We start from the raw sequence: 22,418 nt of genomic DNA on the forward strand, positions 1-22,418 counted from the left end.
CTGTCCTATTGCTTTCATTCTTAAAACTTATTATAACTTTTCCTCCTAGGGAAGAGTTGTATATTGTGATAAAACTTTCAGTATTTAAATCTAATGTAAAGAACAAAATTTCCATTGAGCTCTCTGTGATTTACTGCTTTCTTCTCACTGAAAGCTTTTCCTTAATATATAGGTTCTGTACTTCTGTCTTTGTGTATCTAGGACAATACTCTTCTTTTTTCTTTTGATGTTAATCCTGAGTTGTGATCTCAGGGCCCCTGCCCTGAGGGTATATTTTTTGCTCCAGACTAGCAGTCTCCCACTTGAGCCAGGCTCTATTTCTGGATTTTTAGTGGTTCATTGGAGAAAGAGTCTCACAGACTTTGCTGCCTAAGCTATTTCAAACTGCGATTCTTTGACCTCAGCCTCCTGAGTAGTTAGGATTACAGTTGTGAGCCATTAGAGCCCAGCTGACATTACCTTTTCTTTTGCTTAATTCAGTATTAAGATCTCTCTTTATTATACAAATATCATCTTTTGAGATGTAAGCTATTCTCCTGGAAAGTGTTTTTATATTTAATTCTATCCCAGTGAAAATAGTAGTACTTTTAAAATTATGTATTTGATACCCTATCCTCCAAAGCTCATGGGATATGCACGGTTGCTGTCTATGTTCTTGAGTTAGTTGCTTGCTGAAATACTCCCACCAGCCATAGTTCTGTGCCTCTGCTGGGTTTTTCTATAGTCACACACTTGAATGACATGATCAATGACCTGACGACAACCACAGCAGCAACAACAGTTGTTTCACATGCAAATCAGAAAAAAAAATAGCCACTGCAAATAACAGGGTCCTTTTTAATGAACGGTAGCATTTACCCTTAATATTGAAAAAGTAATTAAATCATAGCTAGTATTCATACTTAAAATAGTATCTTTTTATCTTTATCTTATATATTTGATTCTTGATTTTTCCTCTAACCTTACATGAAATGAGTTCATTTCAGAAGGATCTTTAGTGCAAATATAAAAAGATGAATAATTACCATATTTGTATATTCGATATATGGCATTAGAAGTATTTTCAGAAACACATACACATTTTGAAATACTGTTACTTACTTTATAGACCACAGACCAAATCAATGGAACAGGTGGCACTAATGTCTTCTCTAAGTCGTCTGAATCAGTCCCAGAAGAGTCTGCATTGCCTCATTATGAGCATTTCTCCATGCAAAGTAAACAACACAGAATGGAAGGTGAAGGTAGGGCCATGGAATACCTATAAGGTCCTTTTTTAACCAGTCCTGGGACTTGAACCCCAGCTTGGGTACTGTCTCTGAGCTTCTTTTGCTCAAGGCTAGGACTCTACTACTTGAGCCCCAGCCCCATTACTCTTTTTCTGAGAAAAGAGAGAGGAAGAAGAGGGAGGGAGGGAGAGGGATAGAGACACAGAGAGACAGAGAGACACAGAGAGATATCCAACTGGTCTCCAGCTTGTCTAAACTGTAAAACTCACAAAATGCTAGAAAAATCATAAGTTTGGCTCACATGTAGATTGTATGTTACTAAAACCTATTGAAATACTGTTTGAATGGCAAAATAAAGATAATAAGTATATAGACAAAACTGCATAAACTTTAGAACCACATATAGTCATATTTTTGCCTGCAGAACAGTGACTTTTCTTAGGTTTCAAATTTTATTTGAGATCGGATAGGTGGGCATTACTCAAGTCTTCAGGCTTAAGCTTAAGTAGAAATGCTTGGATGTTTCTCCTTCTGTTTAAGAAAAGAGTTATTCAAGTCAGAAATCTTGTCTGTGGCAGAGTGGGATAGAATCCAAATATTTGGTCTAGTGTTTTTCCAGACATACTGCATTGACCTCTTTTACCTTTTTCTTTTCTTTTCTTTTCTTTTGAAATCAGCTTGTATAATCTTTTGGGACGAGTGTCATAATTCTTCTAATCCTTTATTACAAAATATGTGAAATCAGCTGTGGGCTGGTTGCTCACACCTGAAATCCTAGCTACTTGGGAGACAGAGACCTGGAGGATGGTTATCCAAAGCCAGCCAGGACAGAAGTGTCCACCACCATCTGTCTTTAAACTAACAATCAAAAAGCTAGGCTGGAGACATGACTAGTGGTATGGTGCCACTAAGCAAGCAAATTTAGTGAAAGTAAGGTCCTGAGTTAATTCATACCCAATTATCACCAAGAAAAAAGGTGAAATAAAGATACACACTTGAAAACAAATGGCCTTATCCCACAATCTCAGCACTGGGCAGAAGAAGTCCCAAGCTTAGCTATAGAGTGAGATACTTATTTAAAAAAAGACTAGAAAACAAAATTAAACAAAAAAACCCCAACAAGCTACTAGGAAAACTAGCTAGAAGATACTACTAGTGCATAATGCAATTATTAGTCATAATATTATTCATGGAATAATATTATACCTGATCTAGCTTATAAAATATCCACTACTTAGAGGAACAATGACATAGGCTCCCATTGACTCTTTCCATGAAGATCATAAAGGAATCATGGGATTCAGAACTGGCAACATATTTACAGATTGTCTATGCCAACACTATGACACAGAATAAAATGGAGTAGTCAGGTACCTGTTTCTGAATGAGCTCCTGTCCCTTCTCTGGATGCATATGTACCAGGTTCAGCTGGGGAGATACTGACCGCCGGAAAGGGCAAATATCTCAAACATAGGTCTGAGGTGGGTTACACAAAGAGATAGGGGGACATGTTTATTATATTATTAAATCATTATTATAATTTTCACTTTATCTAAAAGTCAGTCAAAACAGTTCATTTGTTTTTTTTCTGATGATTTCAATTCTTTTATTCTCCTCAATTAGACAAAACAGAGAAGGATACATTCCTCTCCCCTCCACAGGAAAGTATCAACATATCTAGGCTGGCTATTCTTGCCTGACACATGAATGATGTTGGGAGCAAAAGAGTCAAAGGCAATATACTAAAGAACATTCTGGAGAAAAAATTCACCATAAGGCAATGGCAGGGTATTCTGAGGCACCCTTTTTTTCATTGGACCATGTTGCCATGGTTATATTTAACGTAACAGAAATAAAGTGCCACCTTTCAAATTCCAAATGAATAGAGTTCAAATATGGCACCTTAAGTTTTCACCCAGATATACTTTTTCACCTAGACTCAGTGTCTTAGGTGTCTTATTACCTGTAATGATTATAACTACCCAAACGCTGATATTGTAATCATCCTCTCCACTTCATAGACAGATATCAAAGGGTAGAAGGTAATGGGCCCAAAGTGAGGACCTAGACCCAAGTGGCTTTGCTTGTAACATCTAAGCAGCAGTGTTTCCCTGACTGCAATCTTAGTAGAAGTGCAGAAAGCCCCTGAGCATCTCTGTTTCAGCCTTACCTTATTGTAGTGGATGAAGTTCCAGCGTTTGTCCATGAGAAAATAATGTGTGGACTGGGATTCTGGGATATTGAAAAACTCTAAACACTCCTGGAAAAGTCACAAATTTTAAACAAAAGTTGATCAGAATAATAAGTAACAAGTTGAAAAAACAAGCTTATATCATACATATAATATACACACATACTCAGTTATACATATGGCATAATAAAGGATAACAATATGATAAAAGCCATCCATTCTCTCAGTGACTAAAGATATATAGATCTGCCATTCAGTAACTGAGTGATAGAGGTATAGTGGCACCCATTGGCCTAAATGCCAGGGGAAAAAAAGCATACTTGGTATTAACATTAAAGATAATCCAAACTACAGTGCACTGAGCACTTACTACATACTAGATACAAGCATCAAAGGTTTCCCTGTAGAAAACTGTATAGGTGAACTATTAACCACACTATGGTAGAGAAAGACATTGTAGCTAGAGAGGTACTATTAGTTAATTTAGGCTGCACTGGCTATGGTTGAGCTGGCATTTGAACACACTGTTTGAGTCATATGACCCTACCATTCAATATGAATATACACATAGAGCAGTGATGTTTGCTCACTAGGTGTTAGAAATTCTCTGACAATGCCTGGGAAACCCTGAGGAATAATAATGGTCCTGTTTACTGAAATAAAGTGTACAGTTTGACAGAAATGAATCATTAAGAAGTCTTATCTGTTTACTTTGGGTCCCAGAATTGTGTTTGAGAAAACTAAAAGCTTGCACTAGAAACAAATGGAAAGGGTCAAACTAGTTTACTTACTGGTTTACTTTGAAATCCCTGCAAGCATGACTAGATGTGTCTAGCTATCAATGATATTTCATTGGAAGGGACCATTGCCAGAATTATTAGAAAATCCTTTTATGCTAAGGTATATATTTGCTGCCACACTAATAATATTTTTGCCAGTGACAAGCCCAAACCAGGTGAATTCCTTCTTTAAATAACCTATAATCTATTTTAAATATTTTATTATAAAGGTGATGTACAGAATAGTTATAGTCACATGAGTCAGGTGTTGAGTATATTTCCTTTTAAAGTGTCACCCCCCTCTCTCATTCTCTCCTAGGCTTTCCCCTCCTGACTTTTCTCCCCTCAAAGTTGCATACTTCATTTTCAACAAAGCGTATAGTGGGCTTCACTGATGAATTGGTTCACTCTTTGTCCCACCATTTCTGTGCTTCCCCTTCCCCTCGCCAAATCAGATAAACTTATATACAGGACAAAAGGTACAGAAATAAAAAAAAACAGCAATAAAAGGTGATCAACCAAAGTGAAACAGAAAGGAGAAAAATTAAAAAAAGAACTGAAAACAGTATAATGAGAAGCCTCTAACTTCCATTTTTTGGAGTTCATTTGATAAGCATACTTTTACATGATTTTATGCACATCGCTATTGAATTCTTGAGATCCTCTCCTAAGAATATCCTCCATTGTTCACAGTGTGAATGTTTAGATCACTATTTGACCAATCATATCCAGGTGAAATTGTCTTTTACTATCCAGTGGGTTTACTTGTAGATTTATCAGCTCATTCTAGTTATTACAAATGAGGGAAACCATGCAGCCTATGTTTCTTTCGGTCTGGCTTACTTCGCTTAGTAAAAAATTTTCTAAGTCTTTGCATTTCCTTATGAATAGAGAAGTGTCTTTCAGTTGGAAGCATAGAATTCCATTGTGTTTATATACCACATTTTCTTGACCCATTCATCCCCTGAGGGGTGTCTGGGTTGATTCCGTATCTCAGCTATGGTAAATAATGCTGCAATGCACATGGTTGTGCTGGTGGCTTTAGTGTAGCCCAAAAACCAGATGAATTCTACTGGGTGCTATCAGAAGTTCCTGGTAGCTAGAGTGTCTCTCAGTGTGCAAACCCAGGTGACCTTCAGAACCACTGCAAGAAATTCAAAGCTCTGAATCTGAAGTTCATGGCACATTGAAGGGAGCTAAGAACAGACTGCTACAGTGAGAAGGAGGTTTAGGCGTGTTAGTTTAGTACAGAGCTAAAACATCTGGAAAAGGTGAGGGATATTATGTAAACACATAATAATGGAGCAGGCTCTCTAAGAGTATTAATTCACTTGAAGACAGAAAAATGTCAAAGAAAAAGAAAGAAAAATGTCATTGAATTCTAAAGTGCATGCTTACTGAATGTGCAGAAAAAGTACTTCAGTAAACAAAGAAACAAAAATGAGACCACTCCCACCTTCAACAGAGCTTCAAATTGAGTATCTTCATGGACTGGTAATTGTGTTGGGATGTCACACTCGTTTTGTCCATGAACTACCAAGGTTTTGGTACCTACAAAAAATTAAAAAAATACACAATGGACAGAGTTGACTATAAGAAAGCTTGTATTTAAAGCATAAAATGAAATTCAATTGATTTATTTTTTTAGGGGGGGATTATGGGGCTTGATCTTGACCTGGGCGCTGTCCCTAAGCTCTTTAGCTTAGGGCTACTATCTTACCCTTGAGCCAAGCCCCAATTCCTGTTTTCTAGAGATTAACTGGAGATAAGTCTCAGGTCCTTTTGTGCCACAGCTGGCTTTGAACCTTGATCTTCAGATCTCAGCCTCCTGAGTAGCTAGGATTACAGGCATGAGCCACTGTGCCTGGATTCAATTGATTTTTAACTTACTGTTTTAAGTGCATAATTTGAGATATGTATTTTTACAAATTGTACCCTTATTCACAGTTAAATAGAAAATTCATGTGTATTTACTCATTGCATAGTGATAGCTACCATTCACGGAGTTTCCAAATAGTTTCACCTGTCTTTAACAGACATGATTGTATTTAAACCTCACCAGTCAAACCAATGAGGATGTTATTATTTTCATATTATAAAATGAGGGGGCTGGGAGTTTGGCCTAGTAGTAGAGTGGTTGCCTAGCATACATAAAGACCCAGGTTCAATTCCTGGGTACCACATTGATAGAAAAAGCTGGAAATGGTGCTGTGGCTCAAGTGGTAGAGCTCTAGCCTTGAGAAAGCCCAAGGACAGTGCTCAGGCCCTGAGTTAAGTCCCAGGACTGACACACACACACACACACACACACACACACACACACACACACACATGCACAAAATTAGCAGATTAAATAACTTGTTCAAAGATATGCATTTGTTGAGTAGAAGAATGAGCATTCAAACTTGAAGCATTGCCTCCTTACACAATTTTTCTTTTCTAGTCATGGGGCTTGAACTCTGGGCCTGGGTGATGTCCTTGAGCAATTCGGCTCAAGGCCACTGCCCTACCCTTGGCCTGGGCGTCGTCCCTGAGCTCTTCAGCTGAAGTCTACCACCTTATTCCTTGAGCCACAGCCTAACTTCCAATTTCCTAGTGGTTAACTGGAGATAAGAGACCCACGGACTTCAGTGTCTGGGCTGGCTTTGAACCTTGATCCTCAGAGCTCAGCCTCCTGAGTAACTAGGGTTACAGGCATGAGCCTCTGTAATCCTTGAGCCCAGCACAAGTTACACATCTTATAAAAGATGTCCATACAATGACAGTTGAGAAAATATGGACTGAAATATTAGCCAAAACAAAACAAATACCTAAAATGCACTTTAAAATATACTTTTTTCTGCATTCTATGTGTCTGGTTAGACAGATTTATTATTTTGTTTCACTCACTAATTACAAGTATATGTGAAAACTATGATGTGCTTTAAGATTTAAAAATTAATTAAATAATATATTTTTTGTGGCATTAGGGATTGCACCCAGGGCTTTTGTATAGCTAGGCAAGAACTGTGTTTGAGCCTCCACGCAATCTTGGAGACAGGGTCTTTGACACAGAACTCTTCATTCTTCTGCTTGGTACTCAGCGATCATATCTTGACTTTTCATTAGTTGTTCTGAAGTATTTGAGCGACAAGCTGAGTTTCTTTGCTATAATCAAATCTGGACACTTTTATAGCTACTCCATGGAACATATAAATGTTTGTTAAATTCTTACAATGAGTCAGGATGTGTGGCAGGAAGCATTTTATACCCTGAAGTTGTTCCTTACAACTGCAAAATAGGGATTGTATTCTTATTTCACACACCAGAAAGGAAAGCTTTGCAAAATGATGTTCTTTTTCACAGTAAAAACTCAGCTAATGGATATCAGTACTGATTTTTTAACACAGCTTCTTTGCTGTCAGAGCTTGTGTTCTCATCTATGTATAATTTTTGTCTTTATCTCTACTTCAGTACATGCATAGCTCATATTTTCTAGCTTACTGAGCAAGGATAAAGGTTTCGTAAGACCTTTTCTAAGAAAAAGCAACAGAATCCAGAATTTATATTACATGTCATCTCCTTTTGTACTTCTTCCTGCTTTTCTCTTTTCCAATTTTTCATAAAGCCGCCTCTCATTGAGTTTATAAAGGACTGGGACCTATGCCGGACAAACAAGGTCATTCTCATTGCAATGCCAAACATTCACTGCAAAGGGCTTTCAGCTTCAGCTGGCCTTCTATGATAGACTTGAAAACATCTTTAACCTTGGAAACCCTTCAAGGACTGACTCACATCCACTCAGTTCTGATGATGTCTCTCCTTCCATCTGCCATTTTCTGACTTTTTAAAGAGTCTACTGTATTTTTTTTTGCTAGTGTGGAACAAAACAAAATGTGATGGTCTTAAGTAATTCTATGAGTTAGAACTCAAAGTTTTTCTCATGAATGAAAAAGGCCTCTGGTGTTCCCAAAGCAGTTTATATTTGTTTTTACAGTGATGTCACCTAGAAGAAGTACCTGGCATGGAAGCTGTCACAAGGAGCTTCACTTCACATTGTTCCTTCTTCATTGTCTGCTTGAGGTCTTTGAAGAACAGGCCCTCCACGTATCCGACCACTTCCCATAGAAAAGTTAGAGTGGCAGAAATGGCATCCATTCCCCATTCGCAGGGTGTCCGCACAAAGTTCATGATCAGTCCTACCTGGAAGTCAGAACAAGCAGAATTCACAAAGCCCCAGAAATCCTGAGCTCACATTCGCATTTCCTTGGCTTCCATTTTCCAATGGAATCTTCCTCTGTGCCTTCATATTGCATTCATGTTAGAGATGCTCAAATGCTTCACTTTAAGGGTAGTAATCAGGAAAGCATATAACTGGAAAACTGACCAAACTGGATTCCATGTTTTATGTATCATTAAAATAATGAATACTTAAAGAAAGTTAAAGATCAGACATTTTTTGCCCGACATCTTACATTAGGTCATCTCAAATAAATCTGTGTATGATGGCGTAGGTACAACTTGTAAACAAATAGTCTAATATATTTAATAGTCCCAAACTAAAGATGGCTTGCTTAGTCAAGTGAGCAAAACTCAAAATTATCATTTGTGTGTCCTTTAAAATAATTCTGAAAATTGTCCATTTACACATTTTTAACTTGACATTTAAACTGACTCATCACAAATTTATTTTTCAACAAGGGGTGAAATGTGTTTAACACTCCACATTTTATAATAACATAAAGCCTGTGACTGGACTGTTTGAAGGAATGATTCCTAACTAACTTATTCCATAGAGCCCAGCATAACCAGTACAAACCTCATCTGTAACAGAAATGTATAAAAGTTAGAAAAGGCACTACGTCTCATGAGTTTACAGCACCTCACTCAATCAAGCATATGTCTTCCTTAAAATAAAGATATTTGCTATTCTTCCTCTATCTGGCATGCCTGCTGGCACAGCCACATAACAGCATCTGGGATGGTGGGGTAGGCTTTCCTTGGGTAGAAGGATGATGGACCCGTGGAAGAAGTCTTAGTGTGTATTTTTTGAGGACTTTGAGATTTATTCCCCTAAAACTATCCAAATGTCAACCCCCTTACAAACTCTTTCCAGAATCACAACAGTCCTCTTTTCTCACATTGAAGACCATGATGTCATGTAAGCAGTGCTTGGAATGTCTCTGACAGAGCCTGTAGTGATGGGTCAGTGTTTACTCCTGAGATCTACACTTACAGTAGTTATCAGGAAAAGGAAAAAGGTAAAAGCAATCACTCTGCCTTCTATGATTTGGTTCATTTGAGTACAAGGCCCTTTCCTTCATCTACTCAAAGCATTAAACTTTATGCAACTCAAGGAAACAGTAAAATTGGGACAGGAATGCAAAGAAAGAAAGTTATGTTCGATACAAAATAAAGCTTTACAGCAAGATTGAATGCAGGGACAGAAACATATATATATATACACACACACAATAAAGTTTTACAGTAAGATCCAATTATTTTTACTTCTGGCTTATCAGTTATCTACTGATGTCCAGCTTTAAGTCTTATACAGAGAAAGGACAGTAGAAGGGAGATACCCATCTGCTTGTTGCAGGACAAAAAGATGGAGAGTCATATCCAGGGAAAGGATTCACCTATCTAGTGACCTGGAGAAATGGGCAGGTCTTGGTAACACTGAGGGAGCTCTTACCTCTTCTCTCTGTGTGGCTTGCTGACAGTTTACCTCAGGACTTTTCCACACCAACTTAGATACAGGTAAATTATTTTGCAGGGCTCATACTTAAACTGAGGTAGGCCCTAGTATTTGGCTGCTAATCCACCTTTGGATTTCATTTGATATGCACAGGATCCATAAGCACGGAACTTAACCAGAGAATTTTCTTTTTCAGATGAAATGACAAAGATGGTTGTTGCCAGGCAGGCAGCTATAGCTAGGGGACTTCCCACACTGGCTATCAATACCAAGGGAAGTGAATTCTCCTAATAAACACTCCTGGGACCAGACAAGCCTCAGGTTCCAGCAGCTGGGCTTCAGCATCTGCTACACAAGTATCTAAAAGCCAGGGAGCCAAGGACCAGGCTCACAGCAGAAGTAGCCAGAGGAATAATTAGGGATACAACATAAAGCAAGAGTCTGCGTTTTCCGCCCCCTTTCCTAATCCCACATGACTCTTAGAATCAAAAGCAGTAGGAAAGGAGGAGGATTCCTGGAGATGAAGCATTTCTATCCATAAGAAATTAAACCCTGTCCAAAAGTACTGTTTATGTTTTTATATCAATCTGAATTTCAAGCTAGATTGGACATCCATTTATATATATTTTTATCTTGCCAACCAGCAAGTGGCCATTTGGGAAGAAGACTAAATTATTCACAGACAAGTGAAGATTTTCTCTGTGTTGGATTTGGAGTGTGGGTTAAATTCATCACCCTTGCATAGCTGTCTGTATATATGCATATGACACCAGGAAGGATGAAAGGAATTTTCCCAAGAGATATAATGTGTCTATCTTATCCATTGATTTGGAGAAAGTTGTAATTTGAAAAGCACAGTCATTGTATTCCTGTCTCCAAAATGCATTTTCATTTGTCAGATAAGGAAGAGAATATGAAGAAATTGGCATATCCTGGAGATTTCAGAAAGAAGTTGTCAGAATAGATGAAAGCACCAGATAATTGCAATGGAAAAATAAACTTACAATTCTTTTCTAGGGAAATAAATGTATATGATTTGTGTGTGTGCATACACCCACATGCGTGCTCGCGGGCATGTTTGAAACAAGATAAGAAAAGAAACACGGTGATTAAAAGTGACATGAACCAACAAAAGGAAGATGGTAGATGCTCAAGGAAGACCAAGGGAACTGACATTTACTTGATTATCCACCCCATGCTGAGAATGGTGGCAAGCATGTACTGAAAGTGGCCAATTCAACCAAGTAGTGGTCACCTTTAGTCACACAATTAATGGGAACCTATTCTGAAAAAAATTTCTTAAAACATATTCCCTATAGTCCTGCTTCCAATTGGTGGTTGAGACTCACCAAGTAATTGAAGAGGATGTGAGATGTCTGAGCAGGGAAATCTCCAATGTTCAAGAGAAGTTTGCGCAGCATGTACATGAGCTCATCCTGAAAGAAGAGCAGAAATTTAATCCTTTCCTCCAGCTGCCATGCTGTAGAAAGGACATAAAATTATCTGACTAAAAATCACAAAGAATTTATTTTTGGCCCATGTGTTTATTTCGATCTTCAACATTTAATATAGTCTCCATGTGGTTATTAGTATTTAAATTGTTTCTTTGAACTAATACAAGTATCAGTTGTCATACATCTATCTTTTAAACTTTTTTTTTTGCCAGTCCTGGCCTTGAGCTCAGGGCCTAAGCACTGTCTTGGACTTTCTCAAGGCTAGAGCTCTACCACTTGAGCCGCAGCACCAGTTCCAGCTTTTTTTTTCTATGTATGTGGTACGGAGGAATTGAACCTGGATCTTCATGCATGCTAGGGAAGCACTCTACCACTAGGCCAAACTCCCGGCCCCTCTTTTAAACTTTTAAAATGACCTTAAGTAGTTGTATACAGAGACTTCAATTCAACATATTAGTTTATAAGCACAGAACATCTGAGTAATGTGTCATCCCTTCATTGTTTTACCCTATCTCTGCAAACCCCACCATCTTTTTTTTTTAAGCAAGCCAGGTGTCAGTAACTCAAACCTGTAATCCTAGCTATTCAGGAGGCTGAGATCTGAGGATCATGGTTGGAAGCCAACTCAGGCAGAAAAGTTCCTATGATACTCTTATCTCCAGTTAACCACTGGGGAAAAAAAACTGAAGTGTTGCTGTGGCTCAATTGGTAGCCTCTTTGTAGAGACTCAGGAACAGCTCCAAGCCTGAGTTCAAGTCCCACAGCTCACAGTCAAATCATGTGAGAGCTATACATTAGCTCTGTCTACCATGAGTGCCTTGTGGGATGAGGAGGTACCCTGTTGAGAAACCTTAAAAGAAATCTGACTTATTGAGATTCATAATTCTATTTCCTTGGTTCCAATCAACCAAGTTCAAGGGAAGTTAGTGAAGGATAATTTGAAATGTCATGCACTCTCCAGAAAAGTAAACCTAAATTCCAGTGCATTGACTGTAACAAATAAATGAACAAATAATTTTTAATCATCACTGTATGTTTTCACTGTTCAGAAAGCTGTACTCATTAGGCATCTTACAGGGTGTCTCAGCTTACTAGATTTGTGGCTAGGGAAGAGTGTTATCATTTTCTAATAATCCCACCGGCATTACAGTCTGCTAAGTAAACAATAAATGAACACAAAACTAAAACATTATGCTGAATTTCATCTTTGCTTCAAATACTGAGACTTGTAGTCATAGAGTCACCATCAGAAGTGTACTGTAAACATATGGAAATATCAACTAATGAAGACATTTGAAAGAAAACAGGAAAATTTTATTTACCATTATCATTATTTAATAAAAACTTAATCAAGATGCATGTTTCACATAATGCTTTTTAAAATGTAACTCCTTTGTTTAGGTACTTAATGATAGTAAGAAGACACAGAAAACCTTGAAAGAACTTATTGACTTCATGAGAGGAAAATGATGCTGCTCAGATAACATTAACAAGTTTTTTGTCTTGCTTTTAACCGAGTTCTCACTCATAGCTATATTAGAAAGAAAGAGAATTTTACTTTTCTATTGCTGATGGTCAGTTTTTCCAGAAAATGTCGAAGGACTGTTGATGGATCTTCAATTAGACAATTCCATAAAACTTGCTGGGCCACAGCACTCACTTTAGAAGAGAAAGTTAATCAATCATTTGTCAAATAGGAAATGAGTCTATCAGGTGAAGTAGCATTCTCTTTACAAACTTTACTCTCTCCCCTTTGCCTTAAAAGCTTTCTCCGAACACTTTCTTTATCTGAAGATGGCATTTTTGTTGTTATTGTTTTGGCAGTGAACATTTTCATGCATAAAGAGAAGGAAACAAAAATGCACGTAGGATTGTCTTTAGGTATTAGTGTTGCTCTCTAGAGACTATTTTTTGTGAATATGCAGTTGTTTTTGTTGTGGACACTACCCTGGTCATAAGAGCAATAAGTTTCTATTATAAAGTCAGATTCCATTGCTGCTTAGTGAATTACTAGGACCCAATTATCTGTCAAACACTTTTCGGGCTTTTTTTGTGTGTGTCAGTCATGGGGCTTGAACTCTGGGCCTGAGCATTGTCTCTGAGCTCTTCAACTCAAGACTACTGCCCTACCACTTGAGCCACAGAGCCACCTCCAAACTTTTTAGTGTTTTGATTAGTTATGAAACAATGTTCAGGAGGTTTTGCTATTCTTCTGCCTCATTAGCCCAGTGTGTACATGTTATGACCTTTGCCTCTCAACTATTTGGAACTTCCACTTAAAATGATCTTTGCCAATTTTGTAAATGAATGGTAAGATGGCTTGTTATTTTAAACAACCATGCTATTTACCAGCATTATTGTCCAGTAGTCAATTTATATATCCTTTGTCCATTATCCTGCTACAAGGAAAAGCTGATTATTTGTTCTTAACATTTGGAATGTTAACAACTTGTCTGCTACAAATATAACTCATCTTGATTACTAGTCTAACATTTCACTTTGTAATTAGTCTCTGTAGGCAGTATTTTAGGAAAGATAACTAAGTAGGAAAAGACAGCTTGGCTGGTATTAACTTAAAAAGCTAAAGTTAATAAGGTGTCTGAAGTCACTGATGTTTACAAATGCTTTTTTCTGGTTATAAACAATGTTCATGGACCCAACTGTTTATTTTTTAATTTAATTTATTGTGCCAATATTGAGGCTTAAATATAGGGCCTGAGCAGTGACACTTAGCTTTTTTGTTCAAGACTAGATTTCTATTACTTAAGTTGCAGCTCCATTTCTGGATATTTTTTTATATGAGTCTCACATACTTTTCTGTCTGGGCTGTTTTGAACTGCAATCCTTGGATCTTAGCCTCCAGAATAGTTTGGACCACAGTCATAAGCCCTGAGTGCCCAGCCCAACTACATGCTTCAAACACATTACTTTGGTTATAAAAGTATTAGAGGAAGTCATAAGGTTAGTGTGACATATCTGTAATGTTTACATAACATAACATATGATCAGTAGATTATGTGTTCAAGGGCAACTTACTATTTCCCATCAGGGTACTAGCTAAAGAACGTAAGTACAAGTTTAATGGATCAAAATGGTACCTGCTACTCCATCTTCTCGGACCTCACCATCCTCCATTAAATGAACTATGGGGAGTACTGCCGCACAGATGCATGCTGGGAATACTGCTTGTGGGGGCTGAGGTACGTGGTGGTTTGGAGTGTGTTCAGTGGTGTGTTCCTCATCTGAAGGGAGAGAAGAAATATGCTTTTCTCAGTGATGTGATTCAGATGCATTATTTAGTTTCAATTTTACCTGCTTATCAGTATCATAGGAAATACTAGAATTTTTAAAAAGGCAAGTTTGGAAAGTGCCCATTCTGTGTTAACACAAATAGAACTAAATCACTTCTCGAGTATTACATTTCTATTTTCTAGAGAAACAGAGGCATATGCCGGGGCAGGCGGATCAGCTCATGAAAGGAAATCAGAGAAGTTAAAATTTTAATGAGATATACTATCTTTCTGTTTTGTAATTGGTTGTATGCATGTAAATGTGTGTGATACAAAAATGGGAGAAGTGGTAGGACAATTTGAAGTGGCAGGAAATATGCATAAATGCTCAGTCAGGTTAAAAATGACAGCCCCCTCATTCAGGGCCTGATCTTTGGTGAATGTTCAACACTAGTCTGACCTACACAGCAGGTTCCACCTCAAAACCACAAGAATAAGAAGAGAGAAGACAACTGCAAGAGGATGTACCTTCTGCACTGACTGCTGAACGCACTGACCACACCGACCCACGGCGGAAGGAGTAATTCCTGTGGGAGGTACTGGAGGTGAAGGATGGACTCACAGACAGCCGGCGAGAGGCCAGATTGGTGACTTCTTCTACTGACAAACAAAATGGGGAATGTGAATTTTGGATTTATAATATAAATGTATCATCATCATGGTAGCTGGGATTTACATCATAAGAACATAGTGCTCTCAGACTGTGTGAAGCTTAGGGAAGGTAAAGGAAAAAAATTACCACCCCCTAAAAGAACTTTGAACAAATAAAAGAAGACAAAACCCCCAAAGAAGTCTGGTTCCTCAAAAGACTAAACATAGAGCTCACCTATGACCCAGCAATCTCACTCTTTGGCATTTACCCAAATGTCCAGAAACAAGGGCATACTAAAGTCACTAGCACAACAATGTTCATTGCAGCACTATTTACCATAGCGAAGATATGGAACTAACCCAGATGCCCTTCAGTAGATGAATGGACCAAGAAGATGTGGTACTTATACACAATGGAATTCTGTGTTGCCATCAGAAAGAATGACATTGCCCCATTCATAAGGGAATGGAGAAACTGGGAAAAAATCATATTAAGTAAGCCAGACTCAAAGGAACATAGGTTCCATGGTTTACCTCATTTGTAATAATTAGTACACATCTAGGACTCTCCTAGCAGAGGATTGCCATAGCTCAGAAGTTGTGTACATAAGGTCATACAGGATGAGGTTAAACGAAATGAACTCTTGGTTAATGAAACAAGAGGTTTATCTTTGTGATTGCTGTCCTTAGTACTATGTGATGTTATTTCTTTGCTTTTCTCTTTTTTCCCACTTATAGCTAATCTCATGAGGTTACTATATCTGAATTTGTATACAGGCATACTGTATTTACACTTAAATGCTTATTTGAAATAGGAAAGGGAAAGGGGAAAGCAAGATGACTGGGAGAGGAACTGGGGAGGGAAAGGGGGAAAACTATGACAGCGAGTATCAATGTGTGAGAAGTAATGTACCTACTACCTGACAAACGTAACTGTAACCCCTCTACACATTATCCCAACAATAAAATACAATAAAAAGAATAATAAATACATGTAAATTTTCAAAGAACAAAACAAAACAAAAACAAAAGCAAATGTCATGTACAGTAACAGAAAATTCCTCCCCAAAATTCCCACAAAAGTAGGGCAAAGAATCACTGAATTTCGATTGGCAAAAAGTCATTTTCTGGTCCCATCCTCCAAACTGCTTTCGCTTGTGAAGGTTAAAAACAATTTGTGTACTCTAGCTTTACTTCTAGTGATACTGGAGTGGCTGCATCTCCTTTCCTACACACCCCGGATTCCCATGGTTCCTGAACCACAATCAGCGCCTAGGGGTTCATCATCTGTTATGGACTAGGGCGGTTCCCATGTTCCTCTAGAAACAGACTAACTCTACACTTGGGAAAACACACATCTTCTCTCTTGCTTTCTATAGCACGAGGATGTGTGAGAGCCAGGGAACCAGAGAGGGGCAAACCCACTCCTGTCACATAAGGTCACCATTGTGTGTCCAAAGCAAGTCCACTTCCTATGCCTCTGCCCCTCCCAGCCCCAGCAAGTCCCCTGGGCAGAAGCCACCTTCTTCTTCTGGCTCTGAGTTGGGTGAGCAGGTGGGCTCGTAGCAGGCCTCCTGGGTGATAGGGATGGCTGTGATGAGGCTGGCTTCTCGACCAAGCCTTTTCTTCTCTTCCTCCTGCTGTAAGTTCTTTAAGATGTGTTCTGCCCTTTGGTGGGAGCGGGACACGGCGCGGGCTGAAAAGGATTTCTGTGGAGATATGAAAAGGCAGTTTCTTTAGAAGTCAACCTGCCTGTAAAGTCCTAGGCAGAAAGAGAGAGCCAATGAACTGTGCCAAGGTGGTAGTTTTTCTTTAAGACATGTTTGAGTACCCATCCCTTGTTTCAGGGGGGTTGCTGGTTTTTCTGTCAGGTTTCTATGGTGACGTTTCTTGTATTGAATCAAAATAACTCTTCCACAATGCCTGTAATCTTTGGAAAGCCATTTCACGTGCAGGTCTTTGGGTGATATCAGTGATTGGCTAAACAGTAAGACCCAAGTAAAATTAGGCCTGAAACTGGCTTTAAATGAACAGTTATTGCATGAAGTTAGTGATATAGAATTCAGTCATGGAAAGGAAGAGATTTATCTCTTACATAAATCAGTTAGATAACATTTCATTTCTGTAGATCCAACTTTTATCCTAGACATTATCAGAGATAAATGCGAATTCAAAAATGTGTAGGAACTAAGCTACTCAATGGAAACTCATAGTGTTACTCAAGTTGAAGGCAAACGTCTCCCTTTATCAGAGGCAAAGGTAGAAAGGCAAATATTAAGACCAACCCACTAAAGGATAAAAAAACAATAACAGAGTGATTAAGCACAGCACTGGTGGTTCACATCTGTAATCCTAGCTATTCAGGAGGCTGAGATCTAAGCATTGTAGTTCAAAGCTAGCCTGAGAAGGAAAGTCTGCCAGACTCTTCATTTTGTTTTTGTTTTTGTGAGACTCATCACCAATTAACCATCAGAAAAACTGGAAGTGGTTCTGTGGCTCGAAGTGGTAGAGCATTAGCCTTGAGCAAAAGGGCTCAGGAAGAGCACCTAGGTCCTGAGTTTAAGCCTCATGAATGAAAAAAGTAAAAGAGGGGCCGGGAGTTTGGCCTAGTGGTAGAGTGCTTGCCTAGCATGCACGAAGACCCAGGTTCAATTCCTCGGTACCACATACATAGAAAAAAGCTGGAGGTGGTGCTAAGGCTCAAGTGGTAGAGCTCTAGCCTTGAGAAAGCCCAAGGACAGTGCTCAGGCCCAGAGCTCAAGCCCAGGACTGGCAAAAAAAAAAAGAAAAGAAAAAAGTAAAACAGAGCAAGAGAGAGAGAGAGAGAGAGACAGAGAGAGAGAGAGAGAGAGAGAGAGAGAGAGAGAGTGAGAGAGTGAGAGAGAGAGAGAGAGACAGAGAGAGAGAGACAGAGAGAGAGACAGAGAGGGGGGGGGAGAGGGAGAGGGAGAGGGAAAGGAGAAGGAATTAATTCTGTAAATGTTTCCTTCTTTACTTGTTCTTTCCTTAATTATGATGCTTATGCACAGACAAATGGGACAGAGCCAGTGGTCTCAATATCTTCATACAATATCAATTCACACCTCTTTGTTAAGACTATTATCACATAAGCTCTTAGAGACAGATGGTAGTTCTTGGTTGCACTTCTATAGAACTTCATTCTTAGTAGCCCTACTTTTCAGGATACTGAAACAAACTAAATGATTACTATAATGAATAGCACAACAGCAGTTAAGAGTAATTACAAGGCTATTTGGTGATTAATTTTGTAAACACAAAGTAAGAATTGTGCAATGAAAGTACAAACACTAGTTAATATAATTAGGGCACATAATTTTGAATCCATTGTTGGGCAGGAAAGTTACCTGGTGCGATGATGCTTCACAAACATTTTGTCTAGGCTGGACATGAGCTCCAGTGCAATTTCTGTTTCTCTAATATCTAGGATTACAAGTATGAGCTACCTTATCCAGATTTTTTCCTAATTTATAAATATTGTACTCTTAATTCAAAAATACCTACTCAACAGGCAAGTCCTATTTTAAAGATTTGTTTAAAAATAATCTTTGTTTATTTATTTATTTTTGTACTGGTGCTGAGGTGTAAATTCAGGACTGTACACTCTCACATAGCTTTTCTTTTTTTCTTTCTTTTTTTTTTGCCAGTCCTGGGCTTGAGCTCAGGGCCTAAGCCCTGTCCTTTGATTTTCTCAAGGCTAGAACTCTACCACTTAAGCCTCAGCACCACTTCTGGCTTTTTTCTATGTATGTGGTACCAGGGAATTGAACCCGGGTCTTTGTGCATGCTAGGCAAGCACTCTACCTCTAGGCCAAAGTCCCGGCATCACACAGCTTTTCTTTTCCTTTCCCTCAGGGTTGATGCTCTGCAGCTTGAGCCACATCTCCACTTCCAAAGGCACATATTCTTGGTCTTGTTTTGCAGATAAACTATGTTTTAAATTTAGTTGCTATGTCATATATACAAGAGCAGCAGAAGACCCGAGTTCTGAGAATGATGGTCACAAAATGAGGACTAAAGAAAAATGCTAACACTCTCCTTTCACCTGTTCTTGCAGGGCCATGACGTTAATCTGCACATAGTTTATTTATATACTAGAACTCTGTGTGTGTGTGTGTGTGTGTGTGTGTGTGTACTCAGCCTGGGGCTTGAACTCAGGGCTTGAGTGCTCTCCTTGAGCTTCTTTTTCTCAAGGCAGAGCTCCACCACTTGAGCCACAGTTCCATTTCAAGTTGCTTTTTTTTTTGATGGTTAATTGAAGATAAGCTTCTCATGGACTTTCCTGTCCCACGCTGGCTTCAAACCGCGATTCTCAGATCTCAGCCTCCTAAGTAGCTAGGATTATAGGCGTGAGCCACCGGTGCCCAACTGACATACTGTAATTTAAATGGACATGTTTGTTTCGCCCAAAGTAGTGTCTTTGGCTATGAAATCAATGCATAATGCCTTTAACAGTTCTACAATGTGGCTGCTGCTTTGATTATAAAACAAGAAACAACTGGTTTGGAAGTATGGATACATGTTTAGTCTGAGATGTTAATTCTTTCCATTCGTAAGAATAAAGACCGCCGAGGTTGGTTTACTGTGGTTGTGATGACATACAACAAAAATGAACAAATTGTCTCACACATGCATTGTTCTGTTTTTTTACATCGACTCCATGCCACCTGGAGATACAAGAGAGAAGATGCTGCTACTCACAGACTGGTCTTCATTAATGGGATCCTGGACACTTCCACTGCACTGAGCAACCCACGGAGGGTCAAACATGGGGACAGATGGCATTCCCAGCACTGGAGAGGGCAGGGTGAAGTTGATACTGGGCGGCGGGATCTGTGCATTGATATCAGAAGAATGAGGTGAGTACAGAGGAATATAAGTGTAGACACGAGGATGAATCTTAAGTGTACTTGTGATACAATCTGCCCTAGTCAGTGCTAAGGAAATGACTCCCCACAGAATAAGCAAGCACCAAAAGGGAAGGCTGTTTCTTAATATTTTATGTTATAGGGAACAGGATAAGTCTCCCAGGGTCTCAATTTAATCTCTGGAACAATGAAAGGTTTCAATCAATTGATTTTAGTTGTGTTAATCAGTCAATCTTCCACAATGCATCTCTTGACTTTCTTAGTTTGTATTCTGCAGTGTGTGTGTGTTGGGGGGTTTGGGGGGGGCTGGGGGCTTAACTGAGGGCCTTGGGCTTTTCTTGGCCTTTTCCATTCAGGGCTGGCACTCTACTACTCACACCATACTACCAAGTCTAGCTTTTTGCAGGTTAATCAGAGACAAAATAAATAAATAAATAAAACAAAACAAAACAAAATTCCCCAGTCTTTTCTGCCTGAGTTGGCTTGGAAATATCCTCAAATCTTAACCTCATGAGTTGCTAGGATTATAGGCATTGAGTAGCTAGTGTCTGACTTTACTTGTTTATTGTTTTAATGAGTGGAATTTATTCACTTCCTTGTATTATTAGAGAAAACAAGAAACATTTCTTTGGCTATACACAATGTGGCTCTGAGGTTTATGGATTTCAGCAAGCCTTTCTAGTTGAATTAAGAATTTTGTTTTTAATTTACCCCCTATGTGTGAAGCATTACTCACCTTAAAGATCTGTTGTGCCCCCTCCTCCATGCGGGGCCAGACCTGGTAACGGAATCTCCAGAGCCTGTGGAACTTGAGGACTGCATTCAGCCTCTGCACTGTCTCTGGGTGATGGAACTCAGACATCAGCATGTCAGACACAGCCTCAGGGACCTTCACAGCACACAGCAGGAACATGGCAGCTATAGACAGACAGTAGCTCATCAGCTACAGATGTGAACTTTTTGATTGATTTCTGGGCTTCAGGGAAGTGGGAATTTTTTCTATCTATTAAAATGACTCTTGAATTACTATTAGCTACTATTAGCAAGGCTCCTAGTGCCAATCAAAGCCAACCTTGTTTTAGGCACTGGAAACCCAGCATCACCATTCTACCCATAGTCATCTAAAAGCTGGTGCATAAGAAGCAATAACACCCATGACCCAGCAATCTCACTTCTTGGCATTTACCCAAATGTCCAGAAACAAGGGCATACTAAAGCCACTAACACAACTATGCTCATTGCAGCACTATTTAACCATAGCAAAGATATGAAACTAACCCAGATGCCTTTCAGTAGATGAATGGATCAAGAAGATATGGTACTTAAACGCAATGGAATTGTAGGCTGCCATCAGAAAGAATGACATTGCCTCAGTCATAAGGAAATGGAAAGACTTGGAGAAAATCAGATTAAGTGAAGTAAGCCAGACCCAAAAGGAACATAGGCTCAATGGTTTCCCTCATTTGTAATAATTAGTACACGTCTAGGACTCTCCTAGCAGAGGACCACCATAGCTCAAAAGCTATATATATATATATATATATATATATATATATATATATATATATATGTGGTCATATAGGATGAGATTCAACAAAATGAACTTTAGGATATGGAAACAAGAGGTTTATCTTTGTAATTATTGTTCTTAATGTGCTATGTTATTTCTTTTCTCTTTTTTTCCTCTTACGGTTAATCTCATGTGGTTACTGTATCTGACTTTGGTACTGGGTATATTGTATGTACATTTATTTCTTTATTTGAAATAGGGAAGGGAAGGGAGGAAAATAAGATGATTGGGAGAGGATAGGGGGTAGGAAACGGGGACAAAAGAATGAGAAGTGTTATCGGTGTTCGAGAAGTAATGTACCTACTCACTACCTGATGAATGTAACTGTAACCCCTCTACACATTACCCTGACAATAAAATAAAATTAAAAAAAAGAAGAAACAAGAACATGATGCTTCAGGAGTTACGCTATAAGCAAAGCCTCCTCTGGCTCATTGTGAAAAGAAAATGCCAGTTTTGAAAACAAATAGGAAAGAACAATCACATTGTGACATCTGTTCTTTAGGGCAGGGTTAGTCTTCCTAGAGTGACCCAAAGATGGTAGATAAACCTGTTCTTTACATTAGCTATGCTAAAACCAAAATCCAAGTCGCAGATTCTATTTACAAAGTTCTGCCCTTCCCAGAAGTAGAAGAAAGTGAGAAGACAAGAGAGATTTATTAGACTATAATATTGCTTTTTTAATTTTGGAAAAGCAAGACATCAATAAGAGAAAAGCCATGTGCTATAAATTACAAAGCTACTGAATAAT

At 38.7% G+C, this 22,418-nt stretch overlaps 2 protein-coding genes and 1 long non-coding RNA gene across 7 annotated transcripts in view; 1 reads left to right on the forward strand and 2 right to left on the reverse strand.

The window, feature by feature from the left end:
• Window positions 1-22,418, forward strand: part of LOC150039413 (uncharacterized) — a 510,688-nt gene that overhangs the window by 347,611 nt on the left and 140,659 nt on the right. For 3 of the 5 annotated variants that reach the window (XM_090327886.1, XM_090327887.1, XM_090327888.1), the window contains one exon: window positions 1,109-1,244. The exons of the other annotated variants lie outside the window; for them this stretch is intronic. The gene's annotated coding sequence lies outside the window, so the exon portion shown is untranslated. The remainder of the gene's footprint in view (window positions 1-1,108; window positions 1,245-22,418) is intronic. 5 annotated transcript variants of the gene reach the window in all.
• Window positions 1-22,418, reverse strand: part of LOC150039423 (uncharacterized) — a 242,842-nt gene that overhangs the window by 105,203 nt on the left and 115,221 nt on the right. The gene's annotated exons all lie outside the window — the stretch shown is intronic.
• The window catches only part of LOC150039431 (protein unc-80 homolog), a 99,735-nt gene continuing 79,875 nt past the window's right edge, over window positions 2,559-22,418 (reverse strand). Inside the window, 11 exon segments of the mRNA XM_090327810.1 lie at window positions 2,559-2,705; window positions 3,400-3,489; window positions 5,656-5,750; window positions 8,198-8,381; window positions 11,226-11,312; window positions 12,889-12,989; window positions 14,429-14,572; window positions 15,089-15,220; window positions 16,734-16,920; window positions 19,931-20,062; window positions 20,834-21,015. Of these exon segments, the coding sequence (XP_090183936.1) occupies window positions 2,559-2,705; window positions 3,400-3,489; window positions 5,656-5,750; window positions 8,198-8,381; window positions 11,226-11,312; window positions 12,889-12,989; window positions 14,429-14,572; window positions 15,089-15,220; window positions 16,734-16,920; window positions 19,931-20,062; window positions 20,834-21,015 (1,481 nt within the window).

Source organism: Megascapheus bottae, unplaced genomic scaffold, assembly GCF_031878675.1.
Source record: "Megascapheus bottae isolate mThoBot1 unplaced genomic scaffold, mThoBot2.hap1 HAP1_SCAFFOLD_40, whole genome shotgun sequence".
Lineage (NCBI taxonomy): Eukaryota > Metazoa > Chordata > Mammalia > Rodentia > Geomyidae > Megascapheus > Megascapheus bottae.